Consider the following 20,346-nt stretch of genomic DNA (forward strand, 5'->3'; position numbering starts at 1 on the left):
AGAACGAGAACTGCACATTTTGACGTTAAAAACCATTTTTTTTTATGTTTGTGATTTTATAACGCCTTAACTATCAATATTAAATAAAATATTGTCAGAAACAAAATTAAAAACAGATGTTTGAGAACAAAATACGCTAGATATTTACTACTTTACACAATTATTTACGTATTCACAAGCGATTCTGTAAAGGTCAACATTTTAGAACTTTCGAGAGGGGTGGGGGGAAAGCACAAGGGGGAGAGGTGGGGACTTTTGAGGAAATACGTGTCTTATAAGGGTCTAACATCTGACAAAAATTCAGCTTTCCTGGAATTAGTTGCGACAACAGGCGATTTTTGGCCTTCATTTACTGGGCTAGGAGGCCCTCGCATCAGTCCCACAGGAATGATATTTTTGTATAACCTCAAAGAACATTTTAAAATAAATTTCGAACTCTCTTTATTTCCAAAAATTATAGTCTAAGGACACTAAGCATGTAATTCATTAAGAGTATTTTAAAATTTAATATTTAATGTAACTGGCCAGATTTGATAGTTAATAAGTACTTATATACATATCCTTTTTTATGGAATTAACTTAATTTAGCTAACTACAACGTGATTGTGATCCCTCAAGTAACTTGCAGAACAACAAACCTAAGTTATTGAAAGGTAACAGACAAAAATCAGATACCTGGTTGTTATTTACTATTAATTCTATTCTCCTCCAAATTTTACAATCCACAAGTTGCTGACCTGATTAACAGTCTGTAGCCGTAAATTTAACTTTTTTTCATTACTTCCACCTCTGAGGTGGTGATTTATAGTTTTATTTGTGGATTATAACCAGCACGTATTTCCTGCAATTTTATAAAAATGACACATATATATAAAGAAGTAGTGGGACAGTGTGTTACTTCTCAGTGATGTTATTTTTTGGCAGAAACCCATGACTGTTTGGCGCTGACTGCTACAATTTATGGGTAAAAATTCCCTTCCATTTCCTATTTTTGCAGAGTTAGTTTACCATTAGCATTAATAAAAAAAATTTTAAAAATTAAATTAAAGTGTGTGTATGTATGTCTTCAACGAGTGAGTCATTTGTGTCAAGTGAATAAATAAAATATAACTACTAATCATACCTGTTATGATATCTTTTAAAATTGAGTATTTTATTCCCAAAGGAACTCAGTAGATGTAAAGGCCTTTGAAGTCAAGGAAAATTGTGTGGTTAGGCAAATTAAAAACAAAAAAAATTATAACTTAATGATTTTTCTTATTCATTTTAAATGATATTAACCCCACAATTTCTCTAGATTGCAACTTTGAAGGAGAATGTATTTTCTAGATGAAAATATCAAACACTCTTTTTTAGCTTCCTAGCATATTTTTATATTGTTTTATAAGAGAGTTATTGTAATAGATTAACTAGTTTACCAGTAGTTCACCTGTAAAATTGTTTGAATGTTTTGTTAGGTTAGAATAGTAGCTACATTAAAATTAGTGTAAAATTAACTTGATGTAAGCTTTTGGACATACGTCATTTCTAAGCACATGTATGTCTGCACAAATCTTTCAAAGATAATAGTGTAAAATTGTTTGAATGTTAAGTGATATTATAAATAGTGTATAAAAGTCATAGGTGAGGTTAAAATATCTAACATTTAAATTTGTATTTCATTGTATTCTTAACGTAGCTATCGCAACATAACCCACTGTTCTCACAATTTCATGTACCTAACCCACCCACTCGTTAAAACAAACTGTGAACTACTGGTTAACTATTAAGTATCACAACACTATCTTAGAGAAGGAAAAAAATTCTTAATTTTGAATGGCTCTCCTTAATCATTATTTCCCTAGACTTTATAGCCCTCCTGACTAATAAGTTTTTTTTTGAGAAACTAATGACCCTTTGTGCTGCATAACCTAGCAACATTAGTACTCAAATATACAATCAATAATTTTTTTAACATCATTAAATGGACGCGCCAAAATCATGCGCATTAACTATAATCTTCCCGAAAAGAAAAATGTAAACAAACAGGAAATCAACTCAGTATGTTTTCCTTTTCTACTGCCATTTTTTGGTTGGAACCGAATCCCATATCAAAAATGGCTATACTTACCATTTTCAAATGCCACATGAAGAATTTCTTTATTAAAAAAAAAACTACATGTGAAATAAGTAATAACTTTTGTTAATGACAAAAATAAATTTATCTGCCATTTTTAATAGATTGACAAAGATATGAAGATACATGGTGTAACATTTTTGTGACTCATTGTGCTGAACATAGATACTATCAATTGCAGCCATAGTAGAAAAAATTCAATTCGAGACATTAAAATATTTTCATTTTGTAGTTTGTTCCTGTACATTCCAAAATGGCATCTTTTCCAGTGATTTGAAAAGTAAATAGTGGAAGAAATGTTTTAAATTTTTCGAGCAGTGTAAATATGTAAAATTTAGTGAACATAAAAATAACTGTGCACATGTAAATATGACATTAGGTAGTGTTCGCAAAATAATGGTACGTGATTTTATTTTCATTGTACATGTAAAATATGTAACAAATTATTTAAAAAAGATCATCAAGTCTTGTCTACAAAAGTATAATGAACTCGACTTTCCAGTCCAGTCAATGTTTAGCTACTTGCACAACTTGGTTCAAGTTTTAGAGTCTCTGACCATCCTTAATAATAAGTTATCAATTTTCATATAAATAATTATTTCCCGGTGTGTGTACATTTACATTTTCTGAACACATGCGCAAATATTATATTTTTATATATCTCTATTGTAACTTCAAAAGCCAAAACTACATTCTGAGCCAATTTCATATTTATTAAAAGAAAAAATTATTTTACTGCTAACCAATTGAAATCATACCAGCCAAAACCTACCATATAAACACTTCATATAAGTCACCAAACTTGTGGTCACAAATGTGATCATGATGCCAAGTTGCCAAACATTCCAAATACTCCAGAATAATTTGTAGACTGCTGCCTTAGTACCTAAATAAATTACACTACTCAAAACAGCAACACACAAAACCCATAATGATACTAACCCAAGAGAGAGAACACAACCAAATCAATGAGGCTCCAATTGAAGGGAACCTATCATTCTTCTTTGAGATTATAAGCTTCAGGAGGTCCTCATTTTTTGTGTGTGCTGTTACAGCAAGTGGGGTGAAACTCTGCCACTGTACAGTATAATCCTGTTATAATGTTTTTCAGGGGAGCGTAAGGAAAAAAAACCCATTATAAGCAGGAAAGTATTATAAAAAGGAAATATCAATTTAGCACTTGTCAGTGTTTGAACTTTTACCAATTGACTCATCAAGCTATATAAACCAATTTAAATTTAAAACTACTGATGGATATACTCAATTCTCTAAGTTGCTTAACCAAGCAAACAATTTTTCAACTTCATTGTGCTTCCAGCTTCAATTTTATTGTCTTTAAAGACACACTGCCACACTGCTGTAAAACAATTCACGATTGGTGATAACGTCAATGAAGTAAATTATACTCTTTATCAGCAATAGAAAACACTTAGTTTTTTTCTTGTCATTGTGAAGTAGATGGCCATCTAAAATATTGTAGGCCTACGTACATACATCAGAAAACATACTAAAATGACAAGGAATGGAAGGATTTGCCTTTTTTCTCCCTTCAAAACAAAGGTGCCAAAAAACACATAACTGCGAACATATTGAATACACAGCATTAGCCAGCACTAACATGTAGCGCTAGTGTTCTGGTACACTTACATTTTGATTTTCCAATAAAATCCTATTTTAAAAATCTAAATTGATAGCACAGAAGGGATAGTGAACAAAAATAAATGTAAACTATACAGTAAACTTTTAAAAATGTTAAATACACAGATGGTAGAGGTGTTGGCATAATTAGGTTTTTAAAACTTTTTGTTTGCATTTATTGAACTTTATAAAACAAAACATTATAAGCAGGAAATGCACTATTCCTGAAACATTATACATAGAAAATAAATATTTATAAGCTGGAAAACATTGTAGGCAGGAAGACTATAACAGGGTTCTCCTGTATTTTTTTTACAAGTGTTTACTCTAAAAAAAAACAGTGCAGTCTGACAAGAATATACTGTGGGTATTATTTTTTGCTAAAACCATATGCAAAGAACAAAATCATTCACTTACCAACAGCAGCTGTTGTTTTTCTATCAAGGCCATGACCTACATGATCAGCATGAGCTTTGGTTCGGTCTTCAAACAAATATTCTCGTGCTTCAGAAATCCTTGGAAGGTACTGCAAATTGCGTAATTCATTGATGCCAGTCCTAAAAACAATGTTATTAAAAAATGTTAAACTCAATTTCAATTTTTGTTTGAGCCATTAATGATTCATAATTTTCATCCAGACATATACTTGATTAACTGAAACCATATTATATATATAAGCATGGTTTGTGCTGGTACATTGAAAGGTTTTTAATCCGGCATTCTACGGCCCGCACATTTTTTAATCTCGCACCAGTTTAGCCATTTGCGTTCAGGTTTTTTTGGTGGATTCCAGGCATTTACCTTGGCTGCCAGATTGCATTACTGCACAGCCTGCATTCCAAGTTCGTTTAGTTTATAGTCACTGTCAGTTTTCATTTCAGTACAGTGTTTCATAACAAAGGTTCTGCCCCTCAAACCTGCCCAGGTAAAATTCTATATAAGACTGAACCCAGGGCGGCCTGCAAGCAAAATGAAACCTGTGTTACAATCTGCCTATGGGAGGGGGGGAGGAGGTTAAATAACTATTAATAGAGCAAAATATGACCATTTTATGTAAATCATGCTAATAATGTTAGCAATAAGTACATTTCACTTGTACTATTTTTTAAATTTAAGTAAAGAAAAGTATTTTAGTACTAAAATTATTCCCTAAAGTAATACCAAAAATGGTCTTCATTTGTTATCAAAACATTGCTTGGTTTACATTGAATGTTTGACAACATTGGTTTAAAATATGCAAAAAAAAAAAAAATAAATTTAAAAAAAAATTATCAAGTCTGTATGTAAACAGATATAGTAAAGAACTTAAAGTTTCCCCTCTAAGGCAGTGTTTGAATGGGTCAATTTGTAATTTAGTTTGTAAGACTAAATTGCATTTTGGTAGGTTTCAATTCAAAGTATTTGTCTTTCACCTATTTTGCACTTACATAGACATTACAATGGGTTAAGTATTAAACATTTCAGAAATACATTAAAAGAATTACAGTTAGAATCGCCTTTGATATAAACAAAATCTCTCAAACATGAAAATGCTTCATGTTTCATGTTACATCTTAAAAGATCTCAGCGTATAATACACTTTTTTTTAGCAGAACTATATGAGCAAATACAGTCCTTATTACATATGCATTCAAACATAAATAAACCAAACCAAACCAAACATTTACCTTTTACAACAGACTCTAAAGTTATCATAAATGTTAATATTTTAAACCACTTTAACATGTTTACAATTCTTCTTTTCACCTTATTCATAAATTGGTCAGTAATATAATTTGTGATCTCCATGTCATTGAAGGTACCGTAGAAAATAACTTCTTACACACTTAATAAATTGCATGTCATTGAAAATACCATAAAAAAATAACTCCTCATGCACTTGTAAACCATTTATCAAAGCAATTGTAAACAATATTGACACAAATTTCAACCAAGTCCTTCTGCGAATATTATTTTTTGTGAGTTGTGATACCAAATACATATGTGCCAAGACTTATAGATGCTTATTCATCGTCAAAAAGAAAGCACTTTCTAAAAAGAAAGCACATTCGTCAAAAAGGAAGCACATTCTAAAAGGAATCAAAGGGAAGACAATGGGTGATAGGTGCATGTCCATACTGCCTATAGTCGCCGCACGGTAAGTTCATACTTTTAGGAAGCCCTGCTTCAAGCTGGGATCTATTTTCAAGGTGACTATGTATCCTTCCGCCAAATATCAACAATAACATTGCCATGTGGAAAACCATGTGACTACCACATGGCAATGTTTTGGTTGGGTAACTGTCAAATAGGGATGTAATTAATGGATAGTAAAATTACACTGCAATTTTTATAATTGGTTGAATGTCAGTAGAAAATGTCATAACACCATGTTTAATAATTCAAATATTAAATATAAAAAAATCTAAGCAAATTTTTATAGTTTAGAGTTTAAACCCAGCGTGGTGCTGTGTCTTTACATAATATCTATAACAATTAATGTTAAGTTTTACAAAAGAAATTTTGCTGCTTCGAGATTACTATATCACAAAGTGCTATGGTTGAAAGCATGGAAATTATGTCAGTATCATTTATGAAGAATTTAACTTTAAGAAATTATTCAGTATGAGGTAGCTATGTAAACTGTTAGTTTCCTAAAGCCGTGAGTGCCAGGCACATCACTGCCATTACATCGAGAGGTCATTTGTGAATAGAAAATAACAAGTTAGGGTAAATATGTAGTTGGGCGGTATTTGCGAAAAAAAATGTTAAAAATCCGAAAATACCTTTATTGTATGCTCTTCAACTTCCTCTTTTCATTAAAAGCGGCGGAGGTAAGAAATTCCAAATACTTTAGAAGATATCGAATTTTTAAATTTCGTCACAATACCAGTGCATTAATGTGGCGATTATCATTGTTTCTTGTTTACGTACGAGTATCTACTTTTTTTTATTGGATAATGATGTCACGTGATTGTTCGTGATAGGCCAGAATTCAAACGAACCAATACGTGATTATTTAGTTCATTTATTGTTTAAAACGGTGTTTAATTACCGCCTCCAACATAGGTGAGTTTTTAACGTTTCTAATTTTAAAGTCTTATTTGTTATTTTTATATTGTTGCGCAAGTAATAAGTAACAAAAAAAATACGTGAGTTATTACTGTGCATCCTTTGTTACGGGTTTGTTAGGTAAGGTCAGTTACATTATAAATAATTTAAAACTAAAGAATAATTAAAATTAATTCACATTATTTTTAATGTCGGCTTAGTTTGAAAGTATTAATAATGTAACTGACCTGACCTAATAAACCATTTTATTAATTACGCATTGACGATTCGCGTATTCACGAACACACAGCAAAATAACAAAAATGGCGTCGCTCGAATGGTTCCACAGGTCTTGTATTGCAAAATTAAAAAATTCTATATCTCCTAAAGTATTTGGAATTTCTTATCCCCGCCGCTTTTAATGAAAAGAGGACGTTGAAGAGCATAAAATAAAGGTATTTTCGGATTTTAACATTTTTTTTTTCGCAAATACCGCCCAACTACATATTTACCCAAGTTAGTAACACTTTTCTGGCACTACGAACCGAGTCAAGTATCGGTTAAAGGTTATGGCTAACCAACATGTGTTTTGTAATTAGAGGCATTATTTTCTATCAAGCAGAATAAATTTTAAATTCTAATTCTAAGTTATACATTAAACATTTCTGTAAGTGTGTATTTTTATGTGTCTATGTGGTTTGTCTCATATAAAAACTATATCACTTAAGTATGTACAATGCAGAAAAGAAATTGTTGCCATAAAAAACTTAACTTAAGAATCTGTAATAAAATAAATATATTAAATAAATCGAAACTCAGCAATAAATTATCACTACCATCAATATTATGTTATATCCTGTAATGAAACTAATGTTTAAGAATCACATATAAACACAGCAGAGAAATTACATATCACTAAACACGTTATCCAGAACACCTGTAATTAAAAAGCATACATTAGCACATTTACCCTGAGCATATATTCAAATGCTGTATTTTTTTATGGTTACAGGTGTTAACAAAAAGTCATGACAACAACCTACGTAGAGTTGAATTTCTACTCAAGTTTTTTAAAATGCATTCTAATTATTGACAATTATGTTTCCTAACCTAACCAAAATTTACCAAACCTAATTTCATGTAAATAAACCTCATTTGGGTTGGGTTAGGTTACATTATGTTGGTTGAGGATAGGTTATGTTAGGTTAGTATCTGTGTACATGCCCTTACATTTAATATGTTTTGCTTGTGGGACATTACCTAATATATAAACAAAAATATAAGAATGTGTCTGTTTGTAATTTGCCCGACATTCAAAACAAGAAAGCTGCGAGGAAGGTGCTTTTACACTATTTTACAAACACGCCCCACACTAACGGAACGTTTTCACGCACATACTTTCATAACGTGTTAATTAGTAACTAACTTTTTCACGGTCGTGACGCCCAGATCTAGAAGAAATGCTGTCATTTCTGCGACATCACCCTGTTCCAGTTGACCTGTATTTATTAACATCGTAACTCTTCGTGCCACTTCGATAATATTGTGCTGTCTCCTTCTTCTTTACATTCATTTTAATAACCTAACAAACCGTAATAACTAACACAAAGTTACACTGTAAAAGCAATAGTTCACTACAAGTTACAATTAAGACAACCCTTTAAAATTAGAAAATTAATTAGTACACAAATACACTGGATGTTTTCGGAAAATCAGAAGTCGTTTTGAGCAAACAAAAACAACCGTTCAACATGGCTCGGGCCGACACACAGTTACGTAGGTGATTCATCCGCAACAGCTTGCAACGTCATCTGTAAACAAAATAACTTAACTTTCGTATATATTAAACAATATTACTCCAGGATCTGGAAGTAAACATATGTGAAACATTTTCAGCAATATTTATCGTTATTTCAGCTGTTCAAAATTACATACTAAGGAACTATTTCTTCAAGTGTGTAGCCAACATACCGATAAATATCGTTGCCACGCGTGTTTAAAAACTTACATATAAAATTAACAAATACAAATTATTTCAGTATTCATACACACGTACGGAAACGTAATAGCTTGATAAATTATGTCGTCCTATTTTGTTTATTTATTTGTCAAACAAATTGCACAATAGTAAACCAAATATTCTTAGTTCCATTTTTCAACAGTTCTTCTCAAAAGTACGAACTTACCGTGCGGCGACTATAGATAGTACAGTTCTGTGCAGTGTATTTGCAGCATGAGTACAATGGAAGATAGCATGGTGGGAGCGCTTATAAGGTTGACTTTCCCACATGTTTCCGCCACTGTTGGTAACAAAGAGGGAGAGGTACGGGGTGTGGCAACCCACACTACACACAATAAGTAAGTTTTTAACAGAGCTGTTATTTCAGTGCAGATACAAATTAATACAATAATAAAAAACATTTAAATATAAAGGTGGAATATTAAAATTATACATTAGTTACAAATTGGCATGTGTTCAAGCCTAATAATTAAAATAGGCCTAATATCAATAAGACTTGCTGCTATGAGAGACTCAGGAGTTGTACTGGCAGTAACTTTCTTTTTTGATGAAGAGAGTACTGAGGTTTGAGTGTGTCCTTGCTGAATGGTAACGTTATGACATTCGTCTCGCTTGGATATCCCATACATGTTTTAATGATTTCACTCTGGAGACCTGGAAACTCCATATCTTCCCCTTCCAAAAATTCATCTACCATTTGCACTCCATCAGGACATGCATTGTCATCAATGAATATGAACTCAAAACCAACACATATTCTCAATGCCTTACATGGGGTCCTATACTTTCTGTAACTCTGGGTAGTAGACATAGTGCATGATACAATGACCGTGATCTGTATCTGCCCAACTTCGAACCATATAAGGTTTCTGCCCTATAGTTAAGGATATAAATGTCACCTTTGTACCAAGTTCCTCCACAAGCACCATGTATACAGGATGTTTGGAAATGGGCATCAATTTAATGAGTGGCAGGGAATACCAAAATATACATTCTTTTTTAAGGAACATATGTCCAATGAAGCAACCCTTGAGTTACAGACTTGAAAAGTAAAGCACAAATTTGAATAACAAAAACATCTAGATTCAACACCAGTGACAGAGTAAGTACGATCATTGCAGCGCAGTGGAAAGAAGGTGAAATGGGTTATGGGAGGTTGTGAAGTCCAACATGTCTCACCTTCATGAAAGAAGTTAGGAGTGCCGCCCTCCAACCTCAAAGCACACTTTAAAGTGGCAAAACAATATTGTGAACATTTGTGGCGCTTCATGCTGATGTTTACAAAATGCCATTGTATGATGATGTAGTTCACAATGTAAGTGGTTAAAATAGAGGGCCCCATAGAACAAAGTCCTGAGGTGTAAGTCAGGTACTAAAGAGGCCACATCACTGGACCACCATGCCTCACCCATTATCCCGGAAGGGTGATGTTGAGATGTTATCATACCACATGTGTGCAGTGGGCTGGGGTACCATCATGAAGAAACTACATGTTGTTCCTCCCAGCTAGTAGTACATCATCACAAATGCTCTGGGAAGATGTTGTATAGTTGCAAGACTCTGCCCTCCCCAGCTTTTATGAATATTTGTTTGGAGGAATAAATATCATATTTTGTCATTCAGAAGGGATCAGCTTGATATATAAGTTCAAGATCACATTGACCAAGATAAATATTTATATTCTATCATTAGTAATATTCTGGTAATTAATAATGATATTTAATTATTTTATTGAGAAAAAACTTTTACCTACATATTTATGATTTTTCGTTTGTTTGGCTCGGTTATTATCTATGCAAGTATGAATTACAATGTTTTGTTTAATTTCAAAATTTGGCTTACAATGATAACTTTACGTATATGATTCATGGTGTGGTTGTGATGTGGCTAGAACGGACGACAGTGTTGTGGGTAAAAAAATAAAGAAAGGCATGCGGCAACACAGCAGTGCCAAAATAAAAGACAATAATTTATCATATCCTGTGTAAGAGAAAGACAGATGTACAACAGGACTAGGGAATCCCAGAAATGTGTATTAGATTAAAAAAGAGAGGTGTGAGAGAAAGACAAAGACATGTGACAGAACTGGGGGAAGGCCTGCTGAGCAGGAAATCACTGAATAGTAGCTGTAAGAATAGTATGGGTAGCCAATAGTAAGACAGTACATATTTTGGGAAGTCGCCAGCTAAGTGGATTCTCTGTAAGCTTGGTAATGTCTGTTTATCTCCAGTCATGGTGCAAGGGCGAAGCCAAGAGGTCGTGCCGCCTCGGCGGCTCGGCAATTATATTGTCTTGATAGGAATAAATTATAAAATAATATCAAATATATTATTTTTTTTACATAATTAACCCTTTTTGCGAAATATTATAGTTATCAACAGAGTTTAACACCCAACTAACTGCAGCTGTCATTGAGATAAGTTTTAAAGTATTTTTGTTTATACAAGAAAAAGTCAACATCTTAGATGGGCACAATTATGACTTGTTACAATTGGCTGGCCGAACGTGTTGTGGTTTGTACGTCGACACGTCCAGGGAAGAAAACAGTCGGCAAGAGAGAATGTTTTGAAAAAGTGTGTAAAGAGGATGAGATCGAGAATAATGCTGTGTTGTTCAATGACTGTAACCAGTTTCAATAAGCTAAAAGTGTGTACGAGAGTTCTAAACATTGAGGGAGCAGAGTTGGAGTACCCCCGAGATCCAGTTGCATACCTGCCAACTTTTTAGTTTGGTCATCAAGAAAACTTTTAAATTGGGAAAATGTATCGTATATCCAGAGCTGCCAACCTCAAATCACACCCATCAGTAATGGCAATTAGGTATATGAAAAAAGTACGCGTAAATCATGCACGATAAATTTTTCATTGGGCATTATAACTTATAGGCTTGCCATACGTCCCGGTTTGACCGGGACAGTCCCGGTTTGAAGCTGTTGTCCCGGTGTCCAGGCCGGTTTTGTCCGTGTCCCGGTCAGCGGTAAGTAACAACGAAAAAATTGTATTAAAAAAATGGAAACAGGTTGAACAGAACTACCAGCCAATATACGCAGCTCTTTAATCACTTCTCTGTTCAAGGGGTCAACTTTCCAAATCTTGGCAGGGTTTTAGAATAGATGTTTTGTTTGCCAGGTACATCGGCAATTATTGTAGAAAGAAAAATTTTCATTAGTGAACAACGCTTTGGGGAGACAGGGATTTTTTTTTCGACACGCAAAGTAAATTTGCATCCCTATTGCTCAGACTTTTATGAACTATTTAGAAGTAAAAAGTAAATGTTAAAAGAATTACTTTCAAGTCTGTCTGAACTGTTTGGAATGGGGAAATAACTTTTTTGTTTTGTTTTATTAACATATGAATACTAATTTAATGTAAATAATTTTAATGTAAAACATAATACAAAAAAGTTGTCCGAAAAATGTGTTTATCTTTATGGGAATTTCAAGGTTTAATTTTTAACATAATTTTTCCCAGGGGCTGTCCCAAACCCCCCCCCCCCCCCCCCGGGTCAATCCGCTGTCCCGGTTTGGCTCGGAGAAGTTATGGCAAGCCTAATTATAACACACCCACAAGATAAAACAGGGACAATAATATGCAAAAGAAAAAGAAAAATATGAATACAATGCAAATTAATGAATAAAAAAAATATATTTGAACAATACAATCATCTGAATATGTAAGAAATATTAATAATTTTACTGGATATTTTTAATCTTCAATTCAAAGTATTCAAAGTTAAACTTTAAAACAACTGTATTTTTATTTGCTTCTTTTATCCTGGTTGGATAAGAAATGTCATGTAAACAAACAACAAGACAAACACAAGGACTTGTAAACAATAACTGCGTTCGTTACTTTCGTTTCTTCAGGTGTAGAGAAAAAACGAAGATATAGATTTACTGCTCGTCACGGCTTTAAAATGTTCTGCATGTTTCTTTGATTCAATATGCCGTTTACAGTCATCCCTTCCACCATGTGCAATCGAAAAGTCACACGTGCATACATTACAAAACCGTGGCGTTCCAAACATTTGAAAACGACAAGCATGGCCATTCTTTTGAATATTTAAGTCGAAAGTTCTGAAGACTTGCGTGTTTTTTTTTTCTTTCCAGATACACATTATTCTGTCACACGCTTCATTTCTACAACCGGCACTGAAGAACACAACACTATCGAAAAACATAAAAAAATTTCACGTCTGTAGACACGACAAAAACCGGACAAAAACACTATGATGAAAAAAATGGCTTTCAAGAAATAAAATAACACAACACAGGTTAGCCAAAGTACCGTACAAAAATTATCGTGATGTAAGTAGCCTTCAAACGATAAGTCCGAGAATATGTACTAGCTGTATCGTACAACGGACGTAATACCATCCCATTATTATTTAAAAACACGAGAATTAATTTACTTATTTCGACAGTACATCGTACATGCGCACACTTACTAGTTCTATTATTTGAGCAACCAAGCGATGTATTGAAACTGCGTTCACGAAACACGCACAGCAGAAACGGAATTTTCTCCGTTACCATGCAACACAAAGCCTCGTTTCCGTAATAAACCAGCGATGTTCCGTAATTCCGTAATTCGGGGTTAAAATCCGTAATAATTACGGAAAATCCGTAATGGTTGGCAGCTCTGTATATCAAATGCGGCAATTTTTTACATGCTTTATGTGCAATTATTTTCTATTTTTCTATTCCATTTGGTTTCTGCTAATTTACTAATAACATGAAGGGCTTATCGATGGCCTAGAATGAAAACCTCATACAGTCAATATTGTAAATGTACTGGGAAACTAAACCTATCCAGAATGTGCCAATTTAAACAGCATGCATATAAAAAGCAAAATGATCAAGTACAAAACAAAAGCAATAGTATTCACTAAACAAGATTACTTAAAGACATACCTTGCTATATCACATGTTTGTTACATATTTCAGTCATCTCCTGATTATCATCCTTGATGCAATTTTAAGACTTAGAATGTGCAGCAGTTGCCTTCTTTGCTTTACCTAATAAATCTGAGGTAAATCTTTGTTCATAACACACACAATTCCTTGATTTCAGCACAGAAATAGACTGCAAAGTTTTAGATGACATGGAGGACCTAAATTGGGTTCTGTTTATTTTACCATACTGAAAATGCACTCACATTCTGAATTACTGTGGGGGAATGACAGAATTGATAGCATTTGACAGTCTGTTATACTTCAGGAAGCCATCTACTCCACGAACTCTTGATAATTCAGCCCACTTGACATCAACAGTGCCTGCTTTTGTCACTTCCAACCCCGTGTGTGCAGTACTGGTGAAAAAGCTATCAATCTTCTTATTTTCTTCCTCAGAAAGCACGTTTTTCCTATGCTTAGGACACTTAACGTGTGTAGTTATGTCGGACCTACCTCCATGAGAAATTCTAAAATCACACCGGCACACTGTGCAAAACACAAAAGTTTCTCCTTTTGCGATTTCAGAATACACGAGAATTCGTTGTTATACGCAGCACGGTAAGCCTGAATATATTTCTTGTTGGCTAGCTTACTCATGGTTCCCATCACGTAAATACAAATGAAAAAAAAAACTGTTGCGCAGCACTACATTGGAACTACGAACAATAGTCAGCCATTTTGGAAATAATATAAGGAACAAGGAACAGACCAAGGAGGTAGGGCTGACATCACAATTGTGGTCCGTTCCTCCGTTTAAGGAATCACTTTTTCGTTGCGTTAAGTGGAAAACAAACATAGACCAGTCCAAACCATCTGCAAATAACTATCTCTTCTTTTGTTATCAATCCGCCTTCCGTCGGTCCGACGGTAACATGGCCGGTACAGTAAAAGTTGGCAGGTATACATGGCCGGTACAATGAACGGTAATAAACCACCACGCAAAAATAAATCCGTAAGATATTAAAGACGTCCGTAAAACCGTAAAATAGTATTAAAATCCGTAAAACTTACGGACAATCCGTAAAAGTTGGCAGGTATGCAGTTGTATCCAGTTTACAGGTACATGAACATTGCATCGTGGGACGTGGGACTTCACGGGTCGGGCACAGCGCCGGACTACGCAGGACATAGAGATCTTCACGTCGCGGGATTATGCGGGAAAGACACACAAAAATTGTTACCAGCAAGGAATGTCGCTGGCAGTAAACATTGTCGACAACAGGCTGTGGAATGTCGTGCAAATTCGTGGAAAACACCGCAAACAATTTGGATAAAAAACTGTAATATGTATTTGTGTTGCCAAATTTTCAGATTAAGTTCTATGTGTATTTGATGAAAATCACTAGAGTAAATGTTGATGTTTTGGGTAAATTTTTATAAGCTTGACTACCAGTATGATAAATAAGCCTGGAGTAGAAGTGGGTTTCACAGAAACTGTTTATCAGGAAACTATAGTGTTAGGTAATCCTGTGGTTCATGCAAATGTCCAGGACAGTTTTGAGAATCTTATAAAAGTTTATAAGCAAGGGATATTTTGAGTCAGGAGCAGATGGAACTGCTATCGAAAGCATTAGAGGCATGTGTGTAATGTCTGGAGATACATGGGATAATTAGGCGGGAAATATTCCAGGGTCAATATAAAACTGACCAAGAAAAACAAGAAGTTAGGCAGGAAGTTAGTTGATCACAGATTTTGTCAGAAATGTGATGAGATACTGCTGCTAGAGCAAATATGCTAAGAAATCAGATACAATATAATTGAGGTGAAAACAGAAACCTACGAACAAATTTCAGTAGGAGTAAAGCAAGAAAAATACTGGTAAGTTGCACAGAGAGAATGTAAAATGTGAAGGTAAGGAAAAAGAAACTGTCTTGTGTCAGGAAAAAGTTGTAGAAATAAATCAAGTTGAGAAAACTGACTTAAAATTTCCTGAAACTGCAAACCAACTGTTGAGATAAAATGTGATTTCCGTACAGGAAAAAAATGTCAGGGCGTACACAAAATGCATTAAAAAGTAAGATAAGAGACACAGGAAATTTGTGCCATGAACTTGAAATAAGAGGAACAAAATTGTGTGTGGAAAAGACAGTGTATTTCCACGTATCCTGTACATGGACAGCACAGGTCCCAAGGTCAAGGAGTATGGGAACAGCTGATGGAGTGTGAGGAAGATGTGAGTGCAGGCACATGGGACAAAGAGCAGACATGAATAGAGCCAGCAAACGACCATTGCTAAAGTAAACAAAAGTAAACAAAGGGTGTAGCTGGTTACGAGGGGTGGTTCAGACCCTCTCCAATGGCTAGTTCGGTGGTGATATTTATGGGAAGGGGGGGGGTGATAACAACCCTCTCTTGACTTTATGGCAGTGGCCATAACTGAAATGTAAACCATATATGATGGTTTATTGTTGATAGTTGTTTACATGTGTTTACATTTCATTTACTACAACAATTAAAAGTTTTATGTGTTTGAATGTTTGGAGTAACTACTGCAAATAAATTTTGTGGACTTTTAATAATTTCATTGATAAATAAAGCCTTAAGTATGTTTTTAAAGATACAAGGGTCATTCAATAAGTAAGAAGACAAATCAATGTACCTCAAAAACGGTTCATTTAATCAAAATGAAATTTTACATATTTTTCAAAATAATCCCACCAACACTAATACAACTGTCCCATCATTCCCATAAGTTGCATATGCCCCTGGCATAAAATTCTTTTGGTAGCTTTCAGAGCCACATCTTCACCTTAATCATGACTTCGTCTGAGCCGAATTTTCTGCTGCATAGAGATTCCTTAAGGGGACCAACATATGAAAGTATGAAGGGGTGAGATCTAGACTGTAAGCAGGGTGTGGAAGAATCTCTCAGCCCAGTTTTTGAATGCATTCTTGCGTTATCTGTGCTATATGGGGCCTTGCATTGTTGTGAAGCAAAATCACAACTTTTTTTCAAAAGTTCACAACATTTAGTGGGAATTACTGGCTTTAATTTGTCTTCCAGCAGATCAGTGTAATATTGACTGTTGATTATTCATTGGTCTTCAAGAAAATCGCATAAAATAAAGCCTTGTGAGTCCCAGAAAAAAGTAAGTATCACTTTACCACCAGATGGCTGGGTCTTGAATTTTTTCCACATTGGCGAACATGTGTGTTTCCACTCAAGGCTTTGTCTCTTTGACTCAGGCTCATAATAGTAAATCCATGTCTCATCACCCATTACAATTCTTTCAAAAAAGCTTCTTTCTCAATGTAACATCGAACTTTCAACTGTTTACTGATTTCAAGCTTTGTTTCTTTGTGGGTGTCTGTAAGATGTCACGGCACCCATCTCGCGCAGGTTTTCTTGTATTGCAGTTTATTTTGAATAATGTTATGGACAGTTCTAACACTTGAAGACACTTTTGCAGCTATAATTTCAATAGTGATTCTTTAGCTGTCTTAGATTATCGCGTCAATGTGATATTCAAAGGAGGAAGTGGCAACTTTGACTGGTTGGCCACTTTGCTGCTCATCACTGATCATTTTGGGGCCACTTTTAAATTGTTCTACCCATTTGTAAATGTTAGAAAAAGGTTTCAAAAATTGTTCCCATACACTTTTAACATTGCTGCATGGATATATATACCTTTAACACCTTTCTGTGACTAAAAATCTAAGCACGGCATGTTGTTCTTCCGCGGTGCAATTTTCAATCAGACTTGACATCTTGAACTGACTGATTTATAGGTTATGTTTACAAAATCTTACCAAACAGCTGATCAGAAGACATTGCAAAGATGTTAACTTTGACGTCAACCGGGCCTGCGCCCCAGAAGCCTGGTCCGCCTCCGCCACCTTTCCCCTCACCCCCGTCACACTTCCCGTACTGGCAGCCGTCTTGAGTACGTAGTTGGGTGGTTGTTTTTGAATACCGCGCCACGGACGTCAAGAGGGCGCTGTAGCAGCAGTGCACCACACCCCTTTAACTAGAGATAAACATTGTAATTCTTTTTATCTTATTTTTCCCCAAGTGGCGTGTGACGGCAGATCGGCCGGGAGTGTTTTATGTACTTTAAGTAATTAATATTTAGTTAAGGCATAAACAACGAAAAGACGTACCGAACATGCTCGAGGCGAACCGAAGTCCGCTGAAGCCGGACTGGTTATCATTATTAATAAATTGTTGTAATTTTAGTTAATAGTTTTTATCATGCATTAGGTGTAATCTAATTATTAAGAGTGTTGCATGTTTTACCTGTAGCTTCCTGTGGCACATAATCGTAAATAGGTATAACGGTAATTGGTTAGGCGCGAAGACGCCACGTTAGGATAGCAGAGCCCTGAGCTCACCCCAGTCCTTCGCCAGCACCGACCGAGAGCAGACGCATCAGCTTGCCTGCACTGCTAAGTAATTCTGTTAAATCTTAATCATCTTAAATCTTTCGTTCGTAATTCCTCGGGGCTTCTCTCGGTTGGGGGGACTGTTTAAATAATTGTATTAATGACCACTATGGTCCTTCTTATGCTAATTACCAAATTGTATAGTGTGACCACGTGGTCAGGTCCCACCAAGTGAACCGATTCGTGCCGCAGGCATTGCGTGATATAATCAAAGGTGTAGGCGAAGTAGCAACTAATAAACCAGGGCATACGATTTTATTTGTATTTGTTTATTTGAACATCCTGAGTGGTGTGACAGCATGTGGGATGCTGTAAGAGTCCACTGCGTAGGTGAAGAGCGTACCTGACGCTGAGAGCGGACCAGTGGCGAGTACTAGGATTGGCTTTAGGGGGGTTAAAATCACGCCTCACTTGGGCGACGTCACGGCCCTGAAAAAGTCTCTCTCACGGGTCTGTGCCCCTTGCACGGTGGCGCCCACAAATTAATCTCAGTACATGTATCGACGCGAACCCCTGCTTAGCATAAGGACAGTTAGGGCCGCTGCCATGTCAACTTAAACTTTTGAAAGTTTCACATTTATTAAATAAACAGTTTTTGATCTACATCAATTAGTCTCGTTACTTATTGAATGACCCATAATGCAGCATAATAAGGTAGTAGAAATCAATGAAAATAAATTCTGTATGAATCCAAGGAAATATTGGTCATATTTCAAGGATTTTGTGAAAAGAACTTGAATGTAATGAGAATGTATTTTTCTGAATGGTTAACCGAAGTCCATTAGCGATTAAAAGGGAGTTTAGTGGAGCGTCCCTACCTTCGGCAGCTCAGGAAATAGGCAATTAATTTAAACTTTTTGTAAATAATAATATAATTATTTTGTTGACAAAAATTATTTTATTTTTACATTGGTTGAAAACCTCCACTCTAGATGTAATAAATTCTAACTTATCGTTCATAACAAACAAGGTCTGGAAGCATGTGCTGACCTATGTAAAGGAAACACAGAAGTGTGCAGAAAACCCACAGCCAGAGTGGAGTGAGTGACAAATAAATTTAGCTTAACTCCTACAAGTATTAGCTGCAGAGTTACGGTGGATCTCTTAAACTAACTGGTTTGGTCTATTATGCTGTTTTAAAAGAAAATACAGTACAGGAATAAACTTCTTTAGAGGTAACCCACTGGGAGAAGTAATTATGTAAGTAACCACAACCAAATGTTTAGATTTGATCCCTGGTTTATTATATTATTGTTATTATTCTTTCTTTTTCTTGCAGCAGTTTAACAGCAAGCACATTATACGAGTTTAAATTATCTTGAACAGAATGATCGCCATGACTTGGCGATAAAATGAAATTTGACATTACACACAGGAGTTACAAAGCGAAATTTACAAAAAGCTGGTATCAATATAATTAATAAAGCTGCTAGGCAGCCGCAGTGACATAAGTCTTTATTTTTATAATATTAACTTTCTCAAATACATAGGTGCTTATAGAATGTCCTATTACTTATTTTCCCTAGTTTTTTTATAAAATTGTCTCCTTGCCACTGTGAAATTTATGATGGAAAAACTGCGTAGTGAAGGCCGACCATGCTGGCAGGCATCACCAAGATGAGGGGCTGTCCGATTTATGCTGTGAGAGCTCCTGCATCATTGGACGCGTAGGATCGCCGGTCTCAAAATGAAGATGAGATCCCTGAGAAGGAAGGGAAGGGGGGGAGGGGGGGGTGTTACAGTTGGACCCACACTACGCAAAGACAAACACCAAGCGTAGTGATTCCTGACGGGAAAGAAAAGAAAAGAAGCCAAAAGATGCATGAAAGGAAAAAAAAAAATAAAAAAAAATACAAGGTGTATCACGTACCATTTGGTGGTGTGCCGCCAAATAGTATTGTTTGGCAAAATTTTAAATTTGAATTTTTTTTTCAACATAAATAATGTCTCCAATCATTCCTCTGCTGCATGAACTTAAAGTTGTTCCTCCTCCTGTACAATCCCATCCAACCTTTGTCAGACTTGTCTCCCCAAGTTTTCCCAGCTCTAGATATGATTGTGCCTACTATTCAATAACCCAGCAGGGCAATCCCATTATTCCTGCCTTGGCACATGGACGTCTCCTGTAATTTGTCCCCAATCCGTGACGAGAACTGCTATGATTTGGAAGCTCTTAGCACAGGCCAGTTCCTAGACCTCGCCTG

General features: G+C 35.2%; 1 protein-coding gene across 1 annotated transcript in view; it reads right to left on the bottom strand.

The window, feature by feature from the left end:
- The window catches only part of LOC134529271 (uncharacterized), a 218,129-nt gene that overhangs the window by 61,613 nt on the left and 136,170 nt on the right, over window positions 1–20,346 (bottom strand). The window contains exon 6 of the mRNA XM_063363167.1: window positions 4,172–4,311. Within this exon, the coding sequence (XP_063219237.1) occupies window positions 4,172–4,311 (140 nt within the window). The remainder of the gene's footprint in view (window positions 1–4,171; window positions 4,312–20,346) is intronic.

Source organism: Bacillus rossius, chromosome 2, assembly GCF_032445375.1.
Source record: "Bacillus rossius redtenbacheri isolate Brsri chromosome 2, Brsri_v3, whole genome shotgun sequence".
NCBI lineage: Eukaryota > Metazoa > Arthropoda > Insecta > Phasmatodea > Bacillidae > Bacillus > Bacillus rossius.